We start from the raw sequence: 21412 nt of genomic DNA, 5'->3' as shown, positions 1-21412 counted from the left end.
CTCGCACTTGTAGTCTACGCCAAGAAAACGTTGACAATTTTAACGCATTTCCAGGGCACAAAAGGGGTGAATGCATGCAATTTGTTTTTAGACGTATTACTTGCATACGTGCGCCATCGACAACCTCCAATCTCCACCTCTAACCCATCCTCCAGCACAGCTGTGGGTAACTCCAGTCCCCATGGGCCACCAACAGGTCAGGTTTCCAGGCTACAAAAAAGCAAATGAGACTGCACTGATTGGGATTGTCCTGCTGATCAATGGTCAGTCTGTCCAGCTTCAACTCACTCCCGTGATCCACCGGGGGCAAAACCAGACATGACCCCTGCTTCAGCATAGGTGGCTCAATCAATTGAGCCACCTGTGCTGAAGCTGGGATACCCTGAAAAGCTGACCTGTTGGGGGGGGGGGGGGGGCAGGGGGTGCTTGAGGACTGGCCCAGCATCATCTTTTCCTCAGTACAAAAAAAAAAGAAGAAAGTTGTTGCGCGTGACGCAGAACACATCGAAACGGTCTTTACATTGGCGCACTGAGACGCATTCATTTGTTACTTCTCTCTGCGCTATTTTTAAGATTGTTAAAAATAATAAAAAAAGAGGGGGGGAGGTTGTCACAGGGGGGAGTGATGGTCCTTGCCAATGAGGTGGGGACTCCCTAGATGGGAGTATTTAGTTGGTGGTAACTGGTTGATATTGTGAAGGGTGATACTCCATGGGCTAGGACCCAGCAGGGTGGGGTTAAATGGGGGTGTGCTCACCAAGCTGGTGGGCTGCATGGCTGGTGGGCTGCATGACTGGTGGGCTGCATGACTGGTGGGCTGCGTGGCTGGTGGGCTGCATGGCTGGTGGGCTGCGTGGCTGGTGGGCGGCTTGGGGTTGTGATGTAAGATTCCGTGGTTAGTAGTTGGCAGTGACCAAGGGTTCTGACGGTGTATTTTCTCAGTGGCGACAAGTTGGAATAATAATAAAATTGCCGTGGCCTTTTTTCACCCAAGTATTATATGATCTGCGTGGTTTTTTTTTTTTTTTTTTTATGGGAAGGGATGTTAACAGGAAAAGAAAGGGTAGCGCACCAAATAAACTGTGTATTGTGTCAAGTTCTCTGCAAGAGAACGCTGGTGTTTTGAAAATATTGTTTGTAAAATAAAATAAGGTTGGGGAAAGATCAGGAGTTTGAGTTTAAGTAATACAGAATAGATATACCATAGCATTGCTTCCAATCCATTTTCAGGATTGTCCGATTGATAGGAAAATATATCCGGAGAATTAACAGGATTTTTACGTAGCGATAGAATTTCCAAAATGTGCATTTTAAGCATTTCAGGGCTGCAATAGTCAGCAACGCAAGGGTTAAAGGGGTGTTAGAAATATTGATTTCTCCGTTTTTGTTTTTAATTAGGATTTTGCATTGTGCATTATGTCTACTAGGTAACTCAATCTACATTAAACTAATGAAACAGACTGGGCTATATATAAAGTTGGTCAAATATTGAACATACTTTTCCCAGTGTCAAGGTATAAAACAACAGTGCCATCTTAGTGTGAGTGGGTATGTGGAGAAATACAAGGGCTTAGGGCATGGGTACGCAAACTGGGGGGCGCAAGATTTTCTGGGGGGGGTGCGGCACTTATAGAGGCCCCCGCGCTCTTCCCGAAGGCGCCTAAATTAAATGCCGTGGGCGCAGGGGAGGGCGCAGGGGAGCAGGGGAGAACTACTGTGCACCCCTGAGTTAAGGGTCCGTTTAAAGGCTCACACAGTTATCATGGAATGTATACATCTTTGCACGAGTTCGTCCCTTTTCGCTCCTTCACCTGTGGGACATATAAGCTCCTCACCCCTACCACATGCAGCACTTACCACCTGAGATCTGACTCCAAAAGACTGTTCACGGTCCCAAGGTTCAGCAAAGTATCCGGCCGCTCCTCCTTCTCTTACCGTGCACCCCAAAACTGGAACAATCTACCGGAGACTCTCACATCCACCAGTCTAAGTTCTTTCAAAACGAATGCTCTCACATTTTAATCTGGTCTCTGTTACATATGCCTATAATATATATTATCTCTAACTGTGCATACAATGTCTTGTATATAATGTATACCCTGTTCACTTATGTAACTATGTATTTGTAACCATGTATTATTTGTTTTACTCTGTGCCCAGGACATACTTGAAAACGAGAGGTAACTCTCAATGTATTACTTCCTGGTAAAATATTTTATAAATAAATAAATAAATGGACGGTGCCTGTAAAATTCCTGTGCTACGTACCGCACACTATACTGTAATTGTGACGCGATTTGAGTCCCATTGGGAGAAAAGCGCTATATACAATAAAGTTATTAGAATTATCATTAGACACTTCTCAGTTGCTGATACGGAGCTCCAATGTTCACACGAGCACCAATTTAATTGTCTGTTATATGGATAGTACATACAAAATGTTAAATCATATGTACTGTATGCCTCTGTTGGTGCTAAAATTACCTTAACATGAAGAACTAAATCATTAAACGTAGCAGTGATGCAGCCTTGAATTATTCTTCTATCCTGAAATTTCCATTGACACAGCCAGTCCCCACAGGAAGAAAGTATAACAGGAAAAACAAGCCAAGGAGACACATTCATTGCAACAAAGAATCACAAATATTCTCTTACACTTGAGAAACTCTTCAGGTGCCCAAACTCTCGCAAATCGAGGTATAGTTACGCCGAACACCTCATGAGTTGATGTTCTTGCATTGCCGGCGCTGGCAAAAGCTTCAATGAAAAGTTTCAAGCAAAATCCTGATGAAGCTTAACCCAACATGTGTTGAAGCGTTAATATTCTGCCAGCAACAGCTACCTCCCGGTGTTATTCATGGATGTGTGTTGTACACAGTTTCGCAGATGCAGAATCCCAGGAGAATATCAGTATCACCTGGATGGGTCAGACTTTTGATACCAAATATTTATTTTGGTCTGTCGGTATAATAAAGTAATCACATTGATTTGCTAATCCTGATGCGCTTTCTTTCCGCTGTCAATGGGAAAGGAAAGAATTTTTCTTAAAGACGAATGTACAACAGTTCAAATATTTTCCATGTGTTGACTCAATGGCGCTCGCCTGAAGCCCAGGGAGATAAAGTGACTTGCCCGAGGTCACAAGTAGCGCTGATACTGGGATTCAAGCCAGGTTTATCGGCTCCAAAGCAGGGACATTACCACGGTGCCGATCCTTCACTTTTTGTGCAACTGACATTGTAGCCAGAAGAGTTTGGTAATTGTTTCCTTTGTGCTCATTTGCATACCATTACCCAGAATCCCTGGCTGCAGTGGAAGCACTGCATGCTAAGAGATAATGGGGAAAGGCAGGTTGCAGACTTGTCTTAGACATGTGACTGTGCTCATAAGTAATATAATAATTATTTCCCAGACTTTAAATGAGTTTTGGCATGAGCATCATGTTAAAACAAAAAGAAACCATTTAACAATAACTGGGGTGGGGCAAAAAAACGCACCAGGTTCATTGGGTTTTTAAAAAAAACTTTATACCCTGACTATTTTTACCTCCGTATTTGCAGCTTGAAATGTCTATTAAATGCAGTTTATACTGCGTGAATGAGTTTAGACGGCAAAGAATGTGATTAGCTATTATTTAAGATTTTTTTTTAAGTGAAAATAACTGACAAACGTGGGTTGTGTCAAGGGGGGGCTCAACTCCAGTCCTCAAGCCTCCCCAGGTTTTCGGAATATCCCTGCTTCAGCACAGGTGGATCAATCAGTGGCTCAGTCGAAGGCTGAGCCTCTGATTGAGTCACCGGTGCTGAAGTAGGAACTGATTGAGCCACCTGTGCTGAAGCAGGAACTGATTGAGCCACCCGTGCTGAAGCAGGGATATTTTTTTTTAAACCTGGTCTGTTGAGGGGTCTTGAGGACTGGAGTTGAGAACTCCTGGGTTATGTAATTAATATACAAACTACTCATCACAGAGGTAAGCTTTTTTTCAGAAGCCATAATAACTGTTGTTTGATGCTTCTAGTACTGTATACTGTACAAGATAATTTAATTCTGAAAATTAGCAAACGTCTGTCACATATTGCCCCGAAAGGTCGTTTTATTTATGTAAAACATAATAAAAAAAAAAAAAGAACATATACAACTCAAAATGGCAACATTGCATTCAGTCGGATATAGTACAATATTCATACCAATAACAAATATATGTTCTGTGCTTTGCAAACCAGGCACAAAAAGGCAAAAACCCTCCACCGTACAAAGCAAAGAAGACAAAGAATACTAAAGATTCCGTTTGTATTTAACGTGTTCATGTCCACATCCTGAATCTGATAGTTGCAGTTTAAATACGTGTGGTGATTGGGAGACTGGAAAAAGCCTTGGGAATACTTTACAACAGGGGATTCTCAACTCCAGTCCTCAAGACCCCTCCAACAGGCCAGGTTTTTAGGATATCCCTGCATCGGCACAGGTGGTTGAGCCACCTGTATTGTATTGTATTGTATTGTATTGTATGTCTTTATTTATATAGCGCCATTAATGTACATGGCGCTTCACAGTAGTAATACATGTGGTAATCACATAAATAACAGATAATATAAATAACAGATCATGGGAATAAGTGCTTCAGACATAAAAGTAACATTAAGGAAGAGGAGTCCCTGCCCCGAGGAGCTTACAGTCTAATTGGAAGGTAGGGAGAACGTACAGAGACAGTAGGAGGGAGTTCTGGTAAGTGCGTCTGCAGGGGGCCAAGCTTTATGTATCGTGTTCAGAATATCCACAGTGCTATTCATATGCTACTTTAAGCAAGTGTGTCTTAAGGTGGGTCTTAAAGGTGGATAGAGAGGGTGCTAGTCGGGTACTGAGGGGAAGGGCATTCCAGAGGTGTGGGGCAGTCAGTGAAAAAGGTTTAAGGCGGGAGAGGGCTTTAACTACAAAGGGGGTAGAAAGAAGACATCCTTGATAAGAACGCAACAGTCTGGATGGTGCATAACGAGAAATTAGGGCTGAGATGTAAGGAGGGGCAGAAGAGTGTAAAGCTTTAAAAGTGAGGAGAAGAATGGAGAGTGAGATGCGGGATTTGATCGGAAGCCAGGAGAGGGATTTCATGGGGGGAGATGCTGAGATAGATCTAGGAAAGAGTAGAGTGATTCTGGCAGCAGCATTTAGGATAGATTGTAGGGGAGACAGGTGAGAGGCAGGAAGGCCGGACAGCAGGAGGTTACAGTAATCAAGACGGGAGAGAATGAGGGCCTGAGTCAGAATTTTAGCAGTCGAGCAACAGAGGAAAGGGCGTATCTTAGTTATATTGCGGAGGAAGAAGCGACAGGTTTTTAGAAATGTTTTGAATGTGAGGGGCAAATGTGAGAGAGGAGTCGAGTGTGACCCCAAGGCAGCGTGCTTGGGCTACTGGGTGAATGATCGTAGTTCCAACAGTAATGTGGAAGGAGGTAGTAGGGCCAGGTTTGGGAGGAAGTATAAGGAGCTCTGTTTTAACCATGTTGAGTTTAAAACAGTTCAGTTCACCTGTGCTGATGCAGTCTTCGACTGAGCCACCCGTATGTCTGTCTATTTATATAGCGCCATTAATGTACACAGCGCTTCACAGCCGTAATACACGTGATAATCATATAAATAACATAATACATAATGGGAATAAGTGCTTTCAGACATAAAAGTGACATTTAGGAAAAGGAGTCCCTGCTCCGAAGAGCTTACAATCTAATTGGATGGTAGGAAGAACGTACAGAGACAGTAGGAGGGCATTCTGGTAAATGTGTCTGCAGGGGCCAAGCTTTATGTATACAGTTTAAAGTATCAGCCAACAGCAGCTGTGTTTTAAGGTGGGTCTTAAAGGTGGATAGAGAGGGTGCTAGTCGGGTATTGAGGGGAAGGGCATTCCAGAGGTGTGAGGCAGTCAGTGAGAAGGGTTTAAGGCGGGAGAGGGCTTTAGATACAAGATGGGTAGAGAGAAGACATCTTTGAGCAGAACGCAAGAGTCTGGTTTGTGTATAGCGAGAAATTAGGGCTGAGATGTAAGGAGGGGCAGAAGAGTGTAACGCTTTAAAAGTGAGGAGAATTGAGTGTGTGATACGGGATTTGATAGGAAGCCGGGAGAGGGATTTCAGCAGAGGTGATGCCGAGACAGATTTTGGAAACCTCTGCTGAAGCAGTCTTCGACTGAGCCACTGATTGAGCCACCTGTGTTGAAGCAGGGATATCCTGAAAACCTGACCTGTTGAGGGGTCTTGAGGATTTAAGTTAAGCACCCCTGTTTTACGAGGCAAGCATGGTTGGTCTCGTTTAATTTTTTTTTATTCAAGTCACTGGGCTTTGTAAACAAAGGAAAAATAACGTCTCGGCAGGATCATCAACCCGTGGAAATCTGTTTCAAAGCGGCAGCCAGTGATTTCCTTCCTAAGTGCGAGCGATTCTGCTTTTTATTTTGTAAATATCTGATGACGTGATGGTTATAGTCACGGCGGTAACTAACTTTACCATCTCCTTGGACAATATTAGCATCTAGGGAGGCTCCTTTATCAAAGTCTTCCAGCCGCAAATTGCCATAATAACCGCGCAGAGAAACGCACACGCTTTATCAAAGTGAAAAAAAATATTTTTGCTTTTAATTACATTTTTTTTTTGTTCGGATAATCAAATGTTGTTTTTGTGCCAGTTTTACAGTCTTGAAACTTTGATCAAAAGACCCTTAAAATGTCTCTGCCGCTCTGTTATTTTATGTATTCACTAAAAGGCGTAACCTTTTTCGTTGTAGGACGGGCAGGGCACTTCCTGGGGATATACTGTTGGCCTCTTCAGCATAGGAGTACGTTAGAATGCGAAGTCGGTTGTGTTTGTGAACCAGCTGATGTAGGTTTCCCTGCAATCACGTTGTCCTCGGCGTTGGCAAGTCGATAACTATTGGAGGGTTTACGGGTTGGTAATTGACCGTGCATACGGAAGAGTTCACATAGGTCGTTGTTCCATCTGCCATAACGCCATAACCTACATCGCAAAGAAAATATACTCAGAACAGAAGTAAACATCTTCTCCCACTCCTCACCGCCCACCGTAACCTGCTGGAGGCCCATGTAGCATTGAAGGAGTTAATATAATTATGCCATGTGCCAATTCTCAAACATTCTATGCACACGGCACATTTCTCAGTGGCGTCAAAGTATATAGTACTATAATTTGAAGCATATAAAAATGGGGTGGGAGGGGCCTTACGTATGAACCCTGCATGATCTCATCTATTGCTAGGACAAGAACTAGATTGGTCATCGCTCGAATCTAGGCGCACCTTTCCTGTCTTTCCTTCAAATTCTTTATGGGCAAGCTACCCAGCTATCTGAACAAGCTCCTCACCCCTACCACATGCAGCACCTATCATCTGAGATCTGACTCCAAAAGACTGTTCATGGTCCCAAGGCTCAACAAAGTATCCGGCCGTTCCTCCTCCTTCTCTTACCGTGCACCCCAAAACTGGAACAACCTACCGGAGACTCTCATATCCACCACCAGTTTAAGTTCTTTCAAATCTAAGGCTGTCTCACATTTTAATCTGGTCTGTAACTGTTACATACGCCCATAATATATATTTTCTTTAACTGTGCATGTGTAATGTCTTGTATATTATGTATACCCTGTTCATTTATGTAACTATTTGTAACCATGTATTATTTGTCCTAACTCTGTGTCCAGGACATACTTGAAATCGAGAGGTAACTCTCAATGTACTACTTCCTGGTAAAATATTTTATAAATAAATAAATAAAACTATCTGAGATTCAGGTGTTAGAACCTCTTCATTGCCAAAGGGGATTACAATTCTACATATGTTAATGTGTTATATAATATTAATGTGGTATAAACTAAAACGAGAAGAAATATGTGAAAAGAAAGCACTTTTTATTTAAAAAAAACCTAGCAAAACATAGTAAGGGTTGGCAGGTTCGCCCATTCGAAATCCAAACATCGCAAACTTCGAAGTTCATTCGGAAAGTGTGAGTCGAGATTTGGAATGAACTCTCGAATATGGGTGAAATTCGAAAGGGTCATCTCCCGGGTTCGTTTTTTTGTTTGTTCATTTATTTGTTGGTTTTTAGAAACTAGGGAAACGTTTTGTTGAAGTTCGAAAAGTTTGCTAAAAAAAAATGATCTTGCTTATTTTGATTTTTTTCCCCCCATAATTAAAAAAGAAAAAGTCCAAAACAATTTTTTTTACAATTAAAACCACAACCTCAGAGAACTCGCCCACCCTTAGAGCTGTTTGCTAAAGCTTGGGAGACAGATACTTAGGGACTTATTCACTATGCTCCAATTGTCGAAAACTCCCATTTAAAAACTTCCTGTAAAGTCAATAGGAGTCTCCGAGCTTATTGTATAAGACCCCATTCTATTAACATATACTGTAGCATGTTCATGGTGGGAGAGACGAGGAAACAGGACTAGCTAGCTACTTTATTTTTTAAACTATGTGTGTTCTATGACATATAATAAGCACAGCGGTCTTCTATTTTGTTTTCTTGATGAAATACCAGCTGGATATTCAATACATCAATAAAAGATGAGAGGTATAAATAACATTACCTACCTTCATGGATATGACCAAAGACATGAAGCCTTGGTTGTATCCTCCTCTGGACTGTGTTTAATAATTCCACACAGCCGACTCGTTGCAATTTCTTGGGGACCCAATCTAAGAATCCTTAAACAAGAACACAATATTTCATGGATTATTGATACGATAGAGATATAGAATTATTTCACCAGTATTCTTCATCCTGTAAATTGGTGTTGGATTATGTAGTGCCTAATATTTCTAATATATGAATGAGGGATGGAAAACAGGATAAGCACAGGAGTAGGAGAACTGATCAAGTAAAAACGCTCATGAAAGCTGACTCAACCACATTCAGATTGTGACAATGAAGGGGAAAAGCCTGTGCTTGTTGTTCATGTCAGGTGAGCCACTCGTGTGACTTTCACGTTATGATACCATGAAACATGGACAGAATATGAAGAAAACGGACTACTACTCGCCCACGCCTCCCTGCCTCCTCCTCCCTCCCTGATAATGGTGTTAACCTATCTAGTTTAATACCAACTAACCTTAAAACTCACCTCTCTTAAAAGAAGCCTCCCAATAGCCTGGACTCATGGCTACTGTCCCATGGTCACTCCTACCAACAAATGTGGCCAAGCACTTATCTACTGCACTTATTCCCTCACCTGATGTCTAAATAAATAAAGATATACATACATGGGGGCAATGGACTATGTAAATACTGACACCTCCCCATTTACAGCATCTAATTTATATTCGTCCTTAAAAGTCTTCTCTTTATGAAGACAGCAAACTGATTTATCAAAATGATTAGCTTACTTTGTTATCAGCTTTAAAAACATAGCGTTCTTTGAGATGAGAAGGAGCGGCTCAGTGAGTAAAGACACTGACTGGCACTGGTCGAAGCAGGGGAACCTGTGCCTCAGGCACCAAAAATATAGATTGTAAGTTCTACGGAGCAGGGACCTGTGCCTGCAAAATGTCTCTGTAAAGCGATATGTAAAACTAGCAGCGCTATACAAGAACATGTTATTATTATTATTATTATTATAAGGAGGAACAGTAGTGTTCTTAAACCAGTGTCAGTAACACATTGCAAGTCTATTGCAGACTCTTCTGGCAGTGAAGACATTAAACCTAACAATATGCTAAAGGCATGTCAATGCTATGTAATTTCTCCAGCATCATTTACATACAGTAAATGCAGTCATAATTGGTGTGTGCACGTTCTATACAATGAATGCTTACTGGTCTCAGTGCATCCTTCCATTTCTATCGTCTGTTTTTGTAGCAGCTGCTAGATTTCAAATGCAAAGAACAATGCTATGCAGCAGATAAGGGGTGCTCAATGCCAGTCCTCAAGTCCCCTGCCCCTCCCCCCAACAAGGCAGGTTTTTAGGATATCACAGCTTCCGCACAGGTGGCTCAATCAGAGGCCCAGTCAAAGATTCAGCCTCTGATTGAGCCACCTGTGCTGAAGCAGGGACTGATTGAGCCATCTGTGCTGAAGCAGGGATATCCTGAAAACCTGACCTTTTGGGGGGGAGGGCATGAGGACTGGAGTTGAGCCCCCCTGCAGTAGATTAATCCATTCTGTTCTAGAATTGAAGATATATAGTATATGCTTCACACATTTGATTATGATTCCAAGCTTAGTTTGACTACAACTCATCAATAAAGTATAATAGTTTGATTCATCTGTCTTCTTACCAAGAGGCGGTCCATGTGTTATAAGGATGTCTGTAGCTTCTGGTATAAGGTTCCACTTATCTAGTAGAGCTTGACCCCGAGGAAGGTTAAATCCCCACCCGTAAAACCATGGCTGCCTGTCAGGAAAAGCACATGTGTTTAGCTACATACAAGCATAGTCACTCTACTGGGATGGATACGTAGATGATGTGAAGGTTATAAAGAATAAAACAAATTACATTTTATTTTTAAAAGAAAAAGCAAATGAAGGGTACTTTAAAGAGAGTGTACATAAGCACGAAGAAATTGTCCCTTTTTTTCTTGCCAATATTATCGTAAAGATAATGTCAATTATTCAGCTTTCGTAAGAGACTTCACTTCAGGGATCATAAATTGGGAAATCAAATGACCCATGCTTCAAACTCAGTGCCAGTCAGTGTCTTTACTCACTGAGCCACTCCCTCTCCCTAAGGATAACCCCTGCAGTAGATTAACCCCAAGGCTCTCATTCACCATAAGCCAAATAACATATTATCACTAATATGTCAATCAAAAGGTACACAGCTATGGCTCACGCTTCCAGGTATGGTGATAAAACACCTCTGCTAATATCTATGTCAGAGAAAAGAGTCCTTTTAGTCACTGCACTATTTTCTGTTTGCGACTGTGTCAAATAAGACTGAGGGAGAGCAGCGAGGGGAGGGGAGAGGATGGGAGGGGAGGGGAGAGGAGGGGAGGGGAGACTCCCAGGCTCCCGGTTAGGGACGATTCCATTGAACGTCAAATGTAAAAGCAGAACTTTCTGTGCTTTGTGTATATTTTGACCCGTGTCCCAGAGTAGCTGGACTGAGCTGGTAGTTTAGTTAACACCAGGCAGTGGGTTAGTTAGTGCTGCAGTGTGACCCGGCATTCTCTTGTGTTCTTGTATTTGTGTTTGCTCGGTTAAAGGGCCAGCACCCTATTTGTCGGTTAGGACAGAAAGCCTGACTTTCAGTCAAGTCATCTGATACATTACGTACCTTCACACATTCTTTACGCCTGAACGAAATTTGGATTAGAGACAAGGAAGATACCTTGTCACAATATGTCTGTCTGTGTCTGTCTGTCCTGTATGTATGTCTGTCCTGTATGTATGTATGTCTGTCTGTCCTGTATGTATGTATGTCTGTCTGTCCTGTATGTATGTCGGTCTGTCCTATATGTATGTATGTCTGTCTGTCCTATATGTCTGTCTGTCTGTCCTGTATGTACAGTTGTATAAAAAAGAATGTACACCCTCTTTGAATTCTATGGTTTTACATGTCAGGACATAATAACAATCATCTGTTCCTTAGCTGGTCTTAAAATTAGGTAAATACAACCTCAGATGAACAACACACATGACATATTACACCGTGTCATGATTTATTTAACAAAAATAAAGCCAAAATGGAGAAGCCATGTGAAAAACTAAGTATACCTTATGATTCAATAGCTTGTAGAACCACCTTTAGCAGCAATAACTTGAAGTAATCATTTTCTGTATGACTTTATCAGTCTCTCACATCATTGTGGAGGAATTTTGGCCCACTCTTCTTTACAACGTTGCTTCAGTTCATTGAGGTTTGTGGGCATTTGTTTATGTACAGCTCTCTTAAGGTCCTGCCACAGCATTTCAATCAGGTTGGGTTCTGGACTTTGACTGGGCCATTGCAACACCATTATTCTTTTCTTTTTCAGCCATTCTGTTGTAGATTTGCTGGTGTGCTTGGGATCATTGTCTGGTTGCATAACCCAATTTCGGCCAAGCTTTAGCTGTTGGACAGATGGCCTCACATATGACTCTAGAATACTTTGGTATACAGAGGAGTTCATTGTCGACTCAATGACTGCAAGGTTCCCAGGTCCTGTGACTGCAAAACAAGCCCAAATCATCACCCCTCCACCACCATGCTTGACAGTTGGTATGAGGTGTTTGTGCTGATATGCTGTGTTTGGTTTTCACCAAACGTGGTGCTGTGCATTATGGACAAACATCTCCACTTTGTTCCAGAAGTCTTGTGGTTTGTCCAGATCCAACTTTGCAAACCTAAGCCACGCTGCCATGTTCTTTTTAGAGAGAAGAGGCTTTCTCCTGGCAACCCGTCCAAACAAACCATACTTGTTCAGTCTTTTTCTAATTGTACTGTCATGAACTTTAATAACATTTAACATGCTAACTGAGGCCTGTAGAGTCTGAGATGTAACTCTTGGGTTCTTTGCAATTTCTCTGAGCATTGCACAGTCTGACCTTGGGGTGAATTTGGCAAAGGAGGTGGCGCATCGCACCTTGTGCGCCCACGCACACACGCCAACTGGGGCCTGCCCCATAGAGTGCTGTGCCTTGTGTGCTGTGCACACGCAGTCATGGCCACCCGGGACGAAGCCTAAGGCTCAGACAGAGCATGTAGACGGGATATGCCAGGTAGCTTCAGCTACATTATTTGGAGATTTTAAGTCCTGTAAATATGTTTGGGCTGCAATAAAGGCTTCTCCGAAGAGTTGCTGACTTTAAGCCTCTGCGTGAGTGTCTGCCTCTACAACACAGCCCTGAACCCACCCTGTACCCGAACCCGCCCTGTACCCGAACCTGCCCTATACCCGAACTCGCCCTGTACCCGAACCCGCCCTGTACCCGAACCCGCCTTGTACCCGAACCCGCCCTGTACCCGAACCCGCCCTGTACCCGAACCCGCCCTGTGCCCGAACCTGCCCTGTACCCGAACCCGCCCTGTACCCCAACCCGCCCTGTACCCCAACCCGCCCTGTACCCCAACCCACCCTGTACCCCAACCCGCCCTGTACCCGAACCTGCCCTGTACCCGAACCCACCCTGTACCCGAACCCACCCTGGTGCAGGGTCCAACAAAAAGACACAGCCTACAAAACATCAACACCATGAGGTAGAATTCTTGTGTTTGATTGCTGCAAAGCCTTACCTCTGGCAGCAAAGAGGTTCAAAGCCACTGATGGTGTAACCCCTCTGCTTTTATCTCTCAGACTTAGTATTGTATTCTATTGTATTGTATGTCTTTATTTATATAGCGCCATAAATGTACATAGTGCTTCACAGTAGTAATACATATCATATAAATAACAAATAATATAAATAACAGATCATGGGAATAAGTGCTTCAGACATACTGTAAAAGTAACATTAAGGAAGGAGTCTCTGCCCCGAGGAGCTTACAATCTAATTGGTAGGTAGGGAGAACGTACAGAGACAGTAGGAGTGAGTTCTGGTAAGTGCGGCTGCAGGGGGCCAAGCTTTATGTATCATGTGTCCATGATTATCCCCAGTGCTATTCATATGCTTCTTTAAGCAGATGTGTCAGTACTGTCGCTGAGGCTGGTGCCTGAGTCCCTGTCACTTACTGTGCCACACGTGGCCCACGATCAGACAGCAGGAATAATACAAACACAGTATGGGTAATTCGCTTAGTTTACTATACACTTATTAAACTCAGGCACCTTGTGTCCCTCATCAGAGGATAACTACACACTGTACACAAATACAACACATTCCCCAAATATCGCTGTGTGGGTGTGAGTCAGAGTCAGCGGGGTAGTAGCCACCCAATGGCTCCCAACCGTGCGAGCTCGTGTTGTACTGAACCTGTTGCAGGTCTGTTCTTCAGAAAGGTGCTTCGGTCCCACTGTGTCTGTATAGCCGGTGACGTCCCGTTCAGCGCTGCGTGATCTCTTTTCCTCTCTGGAACTGTAGCTCTCAGCTCCTGTCACCGCGTGCCACATGCGCTCTCTCTGCACACGTGCACTCTCTCTGCACACGTGCGACTCTCTCTGCACACGTGCGACTCTCTCTGCACACGTGCGACTCTCTCTGCACACGTGCGACTCTCTCTGCACACGTGCACTCTCTCTGCACACGTGCACTCTCTCTGCACACGTGCGACTCTCTCTGCACACGTGCACTCTCTCTGCACACGTGCGCTCTCTCTGCACACGTGCACTCTCTCTGCACACGTGCGACTCTCTCTGCACACGTGCGACTCTCTCTGCACACGTGCGACTCTCTCTGCACACGTGCGACTCTCTCTGCACACGTGCGACTCTCTCTGCACACGTGCGACTCTCTCTATAGTCCCCAAATGAACCTGCTGTGCTCAGGTCCGCGCAGATCTAAGCTAACATGGCGGCCTTTCCTTTTCTTAAAGGCTCCTCTCCCCTTAGTCCCTCCTCTTGAACAGCTGTTATTATTGGCTGCTCTCATGTGCATCACAGTCACGTTGGAGAGGAACCTGCCAGGGGGCAGTGTCACAGTGTGAGCGCACACACACACACACACACAGGGCTACATCGGGCCAAGTGAATGACTATCATCTCTTAATGAATACGAAGTCAGGGCATCGCAAACATGGGCAGTGATGGTTGAGATATTTACTAAGTCAACTATGATATGATTGGATGATAAAAAAAACCATGACGTTTTAGAGGAATACAACTCCGTGCAAAGGGTTAGGCACCCGCCTTCTCCCAAATTAATATATACATAATATCAATGTATCTGTATGGGGTTCTAAGGAAGAAATACCTGGTAGGTATACAAAAGTCTGATTATTAAGAGTCCGTGCTAGCAGTCTGACGCTACTGTCGCTGTCTGAAATTTCCTTCTCTCTGCTAAGGTAACTATTGGAATATATTTCATACAGAATGATGGTTGCCATGGCAACCATTGCAAATCTTTCTTCTCCGAAACAGATGTCTCATTTGGTTGAAAATTAGAATGTGAAAAAAAAAAAAAAAAAAAATAACCCACGGGAAAAATTAATTCAAACTTTAACAGAGCACCAAGTATATTGTGATGTCTCCTGTATAATGTACAGAACTGCCCAGCTAAGCACTATAGGCAGGGTGGCGATGTTCCCGAGAGGATAACATCGTAATAATGGGATTCTATGTTAAATGCGTTCCAAATTAACCTTAATAAAAGCTTGGTACAATTCTTCCTTATTGTCTCAGAGCAGCTCCAGGCCAGCTATTTAATAAAACATTTTGATTTAGCCCCTTAAGGGATAAATGGGCATTAGCGACATTACAAAAGGCGTATAGAATAGATCCTTGTTATTACGCTACCCAAGTGCAAGAGTCGCCCATAACTTTCCTGAGGCCCAGTGCTAGGGCCTCCACCCGGGCCCCTGATTGTTGAGTGGGCGGGGAGGGGTCCACTCCCCCCCCCCCCTGTCGGCAGCCATGCAAATCCCCCCCCCCCCACTCTCATTCTTGACTTCCCCCCTCCTTTTTCTCACTCCTAGACCTTCTGCCCTACTTGGGGAGCGGATGTGTGTCGGCCATCTGGGCCCTACCCGGCGGTGGAGAGGGGGCAGGGGGGGTGGTTGGGAACACCCAGGTGGCCGAGAGTGAAAGTTGGGCCCGACTACCGGCAGGATCTAATTTCTGTGTTGGGACCGCTGGGCAGGCCCCCCTCCAGCTCCGGGCGCTGGATGGATGTCCCTGTGCTCCCCCCTCCCCCGCCTTGAAGCCTTGATATGAGCAGGCTCCACAGTTACTAAATGTCTGTGCATTCGCACACTTTCACAAGTGCGCTCTCTTTTTTTACATGTACGCTGATAGTACCACTGCGGACCTTTGCCACATCTTCTGATTATGACCCCGTGATGCACTTTAATCCAGGGCGGGTGTTTCCTTGCAAGGCATTACAATCTCCTTCCTTTACTCAACTGTTGTTATTTTGTTTTTTTTAATATTATATTTTACAAACACGATGGCGCGGGGCGCGCAGAGGTGAAATTACTCGCCCAATGTCACACGGAGAGCCGACACTGGGATTTTAACCCGGTTCATACGCTTCAAAGGCAGGGTTACCTTTAAGCTACAGAGTGATATTATTGGTCACTGCTCAATGAGATAAAGTTTCAGGTTTCCAAAACTATTAAACATAATTTCAACTCTGAAAAAAAACTGTTAAAATGGTGTTATGCGGCTGAGTGCTTTTACTTACTGCAACTACAATATATGTTGCTAAGTAAAGCAGGAGCTTAATGGAGCAATCCAAGAAATAATCTACATGTGTTTTCTTTTTAAAATAAAATCAGTTCTGACATTTTTTATGAGTTTTAATATACTGAGCATCCTTTGATTTCTATAGCAGGCTTTAGCCCACCTCCCCAGCAGTGCAAGATCTTTGCAACACTTTCCTGTGTGTGATAATATGTTGACAATACGCCCATCAGTTTGAGCTGCAAACTGTAACAATAGATACTGTTACTTTAGTAATACAAGGATACATTGTAGCTGCTGTGTTACACTCACTGCAGGAATTATTGAAACTGAAATGTAGCCATTTAGTGAACCGCAGAAAGCTGGATCTTTGCTGACCGATCACATGAGAACATATCGATCGGCAACTTAGGTAATTAGTTTTCAATATAAGGTAATCAAAGGCTGCGTATATTAAAGCAGGCGGGCCTCTGCTTTCTCCGTTACATAAGCGTTAGATTATATAGTAACGCTCACCATTGCTTTACATTTTCACTGGAGGGCTGTACCCTTCTTATGGCACAGTGCTGTGTACACTTTACCCCTCTGACACGGATGGTGTTAGAAATGCACACTGGAGAATTCTTTCACCATTCTGCATAATGTTTTCTGCAAGATGAAACAGGACTTCCATTCTATGCCCACTCGTCAGAAATAAAACCCCACACAGGAAGACTAATCACGACCTCGTTCCTGCCGCGCGTAACATGCTGCACGCTGCTTAAGGAGAAACAAGATTATGTGTTGCATGCTCAGAAACAATTCATTCACACTGACCAACAGCTACACCGCAGTACCAACCCCAGATATGTCCCAGGGAGTTCTTACTCAGCTGAGACAGGAATCACTTTGCCAGTACAATCTATTCATAAAAGTCATCCCAATATGTGACAGTACAAAGAGATCTGCCACTCCCTGCTAGGGCTTTTGCATGTTGGCTAGTGTGGTTTTATATGTGTTTGTTAATTTTACTCAAAAATGTATCTTACGCAGGTAATTACCCCAAATGGAAATGGAAAGGTGACTTATAATTATACTATATATTTGGTAACCATCTATCCCTTCCAATGCTTTATTTACAAACACTTTTTACCCTAGTTTTCATCTTTTTATTTGAGGTCATACATTGTTTAATTAATTCATAAAATAACAATTAATAGTAATAATAATTATAATGAGTCCGTAGAATAATTTAGGGGAATGGGGGTGGCGGCTGTTATGCCCCTAGGATGAATTCTATTTTTTTTTTAGAAACTGATACCTCTGCAGGATAACAACAGGATTGAATAGGCCTGAAGATAACAATATTAATATACAATCACAATTTCACCAAATTGATCCCCTTGCCGGCAGAGGAGTCTGTAACGCATTACAGCCGGGCAAAGGAGATACAACAGAACGTTTTTCAAAAGAAGCCGATGTGTTTCAAGCTCCTTTCGATCCAGGAGATCATCGCAGGGTTAACACAGCTCAAACAATACAAGTAACATTACAAAAGCTCGAGAAGTTCCTGTTTAGGAAAATACTTTCGGTTTCTTTGCAGCTCCAATATCCCCAGACAGAATTGGCACTTTTTAAAGGCACCTGAATTATCAGCATCTGTAAAAACAAACACACAACCTGCTCCCTCCTGCAGGCGGGCTCAACTGCAGTCATCAAGCCTCCCCAACAGGTCAGGTTTTCAGGATATCCCCGTTTCAGCACAGGTGGCTCAATCTGTCCCTGTTTGAGCCTCTGCTTGAGCCACCTGTGGTGAAGTTGGGATATCCTGAAAACTTAACCTGTTGGGGGGAGGGGGGTGTTGAAGACTGGAGCTGACCACCCCTGCCCTACAGGATTGTATGGGACTTATTCTATATCAGCAGAAGCTGCTGATTAGGCTCGAAAATCCCCATCAACTTTAATGAGGATTTCAGGCAAAAAAAGGCCCAATGGTCAGCGTCGGCTCACACAGAATAAGCCCTTAGTCCGACAAACAGGGTGCAAATACGTGGCTCTCATTGGCTGATAATTGGGGTCCAGCTTCCTTGTTTCTTAGAACATACAAGCAAGGCATATAAAGCAGGCCGGCAGCGACAGCGACAGTGACAGACCAGCGGTACAAATAAAGCTTGTTCTAGAAAAGCAGCAGAGAGCAGAGCCTGTGCATCACTTAGAACCTGTCTAGTCTGTGCTGTGACATATTCAGGTAATGAAAGGTTGCAGGAACCGGCAGGAAGTTTCCATATGCAGCGTCTATCACTGCACTCCATCAGCAAAGGAAGGTTTTTGCCACTCGCGACAATAATGAGTAACACAGTGGTATGCCTCGTGCATTGGAAATGTTTTGTAAAGTCGGAGCAAGCCCCTTATTAACATGACAATAAAAATGATTTGAATATAAAACTGTTTATGTTCTTTACCCGCAATGAAATTAGTCGCAGCACTTCTGGCTCCTGGGGAATGCACTTAACGGTTTCTAAATAACTGCAGATGATATGTTCTCAGTTTTAGATTTCTACCCTTTACGAATCTTCACAATCATTGTAAGCAGCAGAACAGGCTGCATTGCGCATATATATATATATATATATATATATATATATATATATATATATATATATATATATATATATAGTGTTCGACAAACCTATACATTTGCTCGCCCCGGGCGAGTGGATTTAACCCCCAGGCGAGTAAATATTGGCTCAAGCAGCACACGTTTGGTACTAGGTGGCGAGTAGATTTTTTGGTGATTTGTCAACCACTGTATATATATATATATATATATATATATATATATATATATATATATATATATATATATATATATATATATAATCAAAAAATTAATAGATGATACCGTTCTGTGGCTAACGAAATGCTTTTATTTGTGCGAGCTTTCGAGATACAATAGATGATACCGTTCTGTGCCTAACAACCGGTATCGTATGGTCTATATATATATATATATATATATATATATAAGTGTAGCCCCCTGTAAACAGCACGGGCTATATATCTTTCTCCTACTGTGGTAAGTCCTGTTAAGGGCAAGCGCCAGTAGTAATCATTGGTTTTCCCCCTTCACGCCCTGCCCTGAGTGATAGATGCAGGCCCCTGACTCTGCTGCAGGCATGAGACAGAGGGGAGGTCCTGCTGGCATCATGAGGGGTGGGGCTGACTATTTAGTTGCAGTTCCTGTCTGGGTGCAAGGCAGTTCAGGGTTGGAGTGTCTGACTGGACAGTCAGACAGAGTAAGTTAGCTAGGTTCCTTTGGAGTAGGGCCTAGTTAGCAATAGGTGGACCAGTGCCCCTCACCCTGCCTAGGGGGTGAGGGAAGAGCTAGCCCCACCCTGAGCGCCCTGGGCTGGGGGTGGAGGCAGGGAGCAAAGACCAAAACAGACCATCCTGCCAGAGTACACATTTGGAGGGAAGGAGAGGAGGAAAAGGCCTGTACACTTGTGGACTGTATTGTGTACTGCTGCTGCTGTGAGCGAGAGCAGAGACAATAAAGAGACTATTCTATTTTACCCGGAGAGACTGTGTGTGATTCTGGAGCATTCACCCTGGGACCAGGGCTCTTCTTCTATAAGGGTCCTACCCCATATCCCTGGGAAGTTATAGAAGATGGAGGTGCTGCATCACTAGGAGAATGGAGGCAACTACCCCAGAAGCCTGGTCCTGTGTCCCCAACATCACCGCGGGAAGCTAAGGCCCTCCTGTTACCGGCAGGTACGCACCACCAAAGCACATGTAGCCAGCCCTCACTACACCCTAGATATGGCATCTGTGTCTGGGGGGGGGGGGGAATATGGGTTACATTTGGAGGCGAGCTGCTGAGATCAGAAACAGGACAGGCTTACAGCGAAGCGGAACGGAAAGAGTAGAGTGCACTCTCCGTGCAAGTGCTGATGAAAGTAGGGCATGTCATACCAGGGGTAGTCAGGGGAGCGTGGACTTCTGCTCCTGCACAGTACGTCCTGGGTGCCCTAAACGGGTGGCGTAAGATGGGTGACTAGCTATAGCTGTTCTAGTCCCTTGAGGCAGATAGTGTGAGGCAACTGGGGGGGATAGCCTGCTAACTTGTCCAGGGACCATGGCCCAGGGCCCGCACTATGAGTGGCCAAAAGTAGGGACGCCCGTACTTAGGGAGATGCCCGGTACACTAGCCAGCACCCACATAAAACGCACCACAGAGCACTTGCAGGAACAGTCACCGAGTACAGTGCACAGAGAAGGAGTTCTGCCTAGCCTGGGGTATGCCACCTCATATCAGTGGGCACAGTCAGAAAGCATGCAGAGAGCATCAGGGAGTGTTAAGGAGCGAGTGGAGGTTCGTCAGTGTCTTGGAACGTGTTACACCGTAGACACTGAGAATAGTGCACATTTACATGTGGTGGGCTCATCGAAGATGGCGGCCGTCACTACATGTGCTCCGCGGAGCAATGAAAAATCCAAAATGGCGACAAACGCGACATCCACGGCCCAGCAGATAGCTAAATGGCGAACTAAAATGGCGATTCCCGCCAATCCTGGAGCGCGTACGTGAATCGTGCAAAGAGACTGTACGAGAAATGTGGCGGGAGATGTGCAGGGGTTTGGCGCCAAACCCAGATCCCCTGCAAGAGGAGCGGCGCGAAAGCCCACCCACCTGTGCTGTGACTGGCCAACAAACCAGGCCGCGTCACACTGAAAGAAGGAGTGCCCCGCCTCTTGATTCCACCAGAGGGAGGGGGCACAAGGAGAGCCAATCAGGAGAGCCTTCCCCAGCAAAGGGAGGGACAGGAAGCGAGAGCGAGGAGCTTCACTTCTGCCTGACATTCGAGGAGCAAGGAACTGAAACATTGAACTGTTCCACCCCTGAGCTAAAAATGTCCGAACTGAGCACCACGATCTACCAGCTACGAGGAGGTTTACTGGTAGTGGAGGTGGAGGGCCACGAATACCTCCGGTGTCTGTGCGTCCACTGCGGGATACCCGGAGCGGTCCCAAGCACTAAGGCACGATGCCCTCAATGCGGCACGTACTACCTGTGGCCTAACGAGCCATGGCCACTGATCGAGACCCCGCGGTGTGCCTCTCCGGGAACACTAACGGAGGTGGCGGAGACGAAAGACAAGGCTGCCCTAGTTCCCCGTT

The 21412-nt window shown here is 44.4% G+C and overlaps 1 protein-coding gene across 1 annotated transcript in view; it reads right to left on the bottom strand.

Moving 5' to 3' along the window:
* Window positions 1–4139: 4139 nt before the first annotated feature.
* The window catches only part of MPPED1 (metallophosphoesterase domain containing 1), a 58277-nt gene continuing 41004 nt past the window's right edge, over window positions 4140–21412 (bottom strand). The window contains exons 4-6 of the mRNA XM_075602788.1: window positions 10277–10392; window positions 8594–8707; window positions 4140–7002 (exon numbers count right to left, since the gene is read on the bottom strand). Coding sequence (XP_075458903.1) covers window positions 6884–7002; window positions 8594–8707; window positions 10277–10392 — 349 coding nt within the window. The 3' untranslated portion in view covers window positions 4140–6883. The remainder of the gene's footprint in view (window positions 7003–8593; window positions 8708–10276; window positions 10393–21412) is intronic.

This window comes from Ascaphus truei, chromosome 5, assembly GCF_040206685.1.
Source record: "Ascaphus truei isolate aAscTru1 chromosome 5, aAscTru1.hap1, whole genome shotgun sequence".
Classification (NCBI taxonomy): Eukaryota; Metazoa; Chordata; class Amphibia; order Anura; family Ascaphidae; genus Ascaphus; species Ascaphus truei.
Note: the sequence above shows the minus strand (reverse complement) of the source record. Positions and strands in the feature narration are given on the sequence as shown.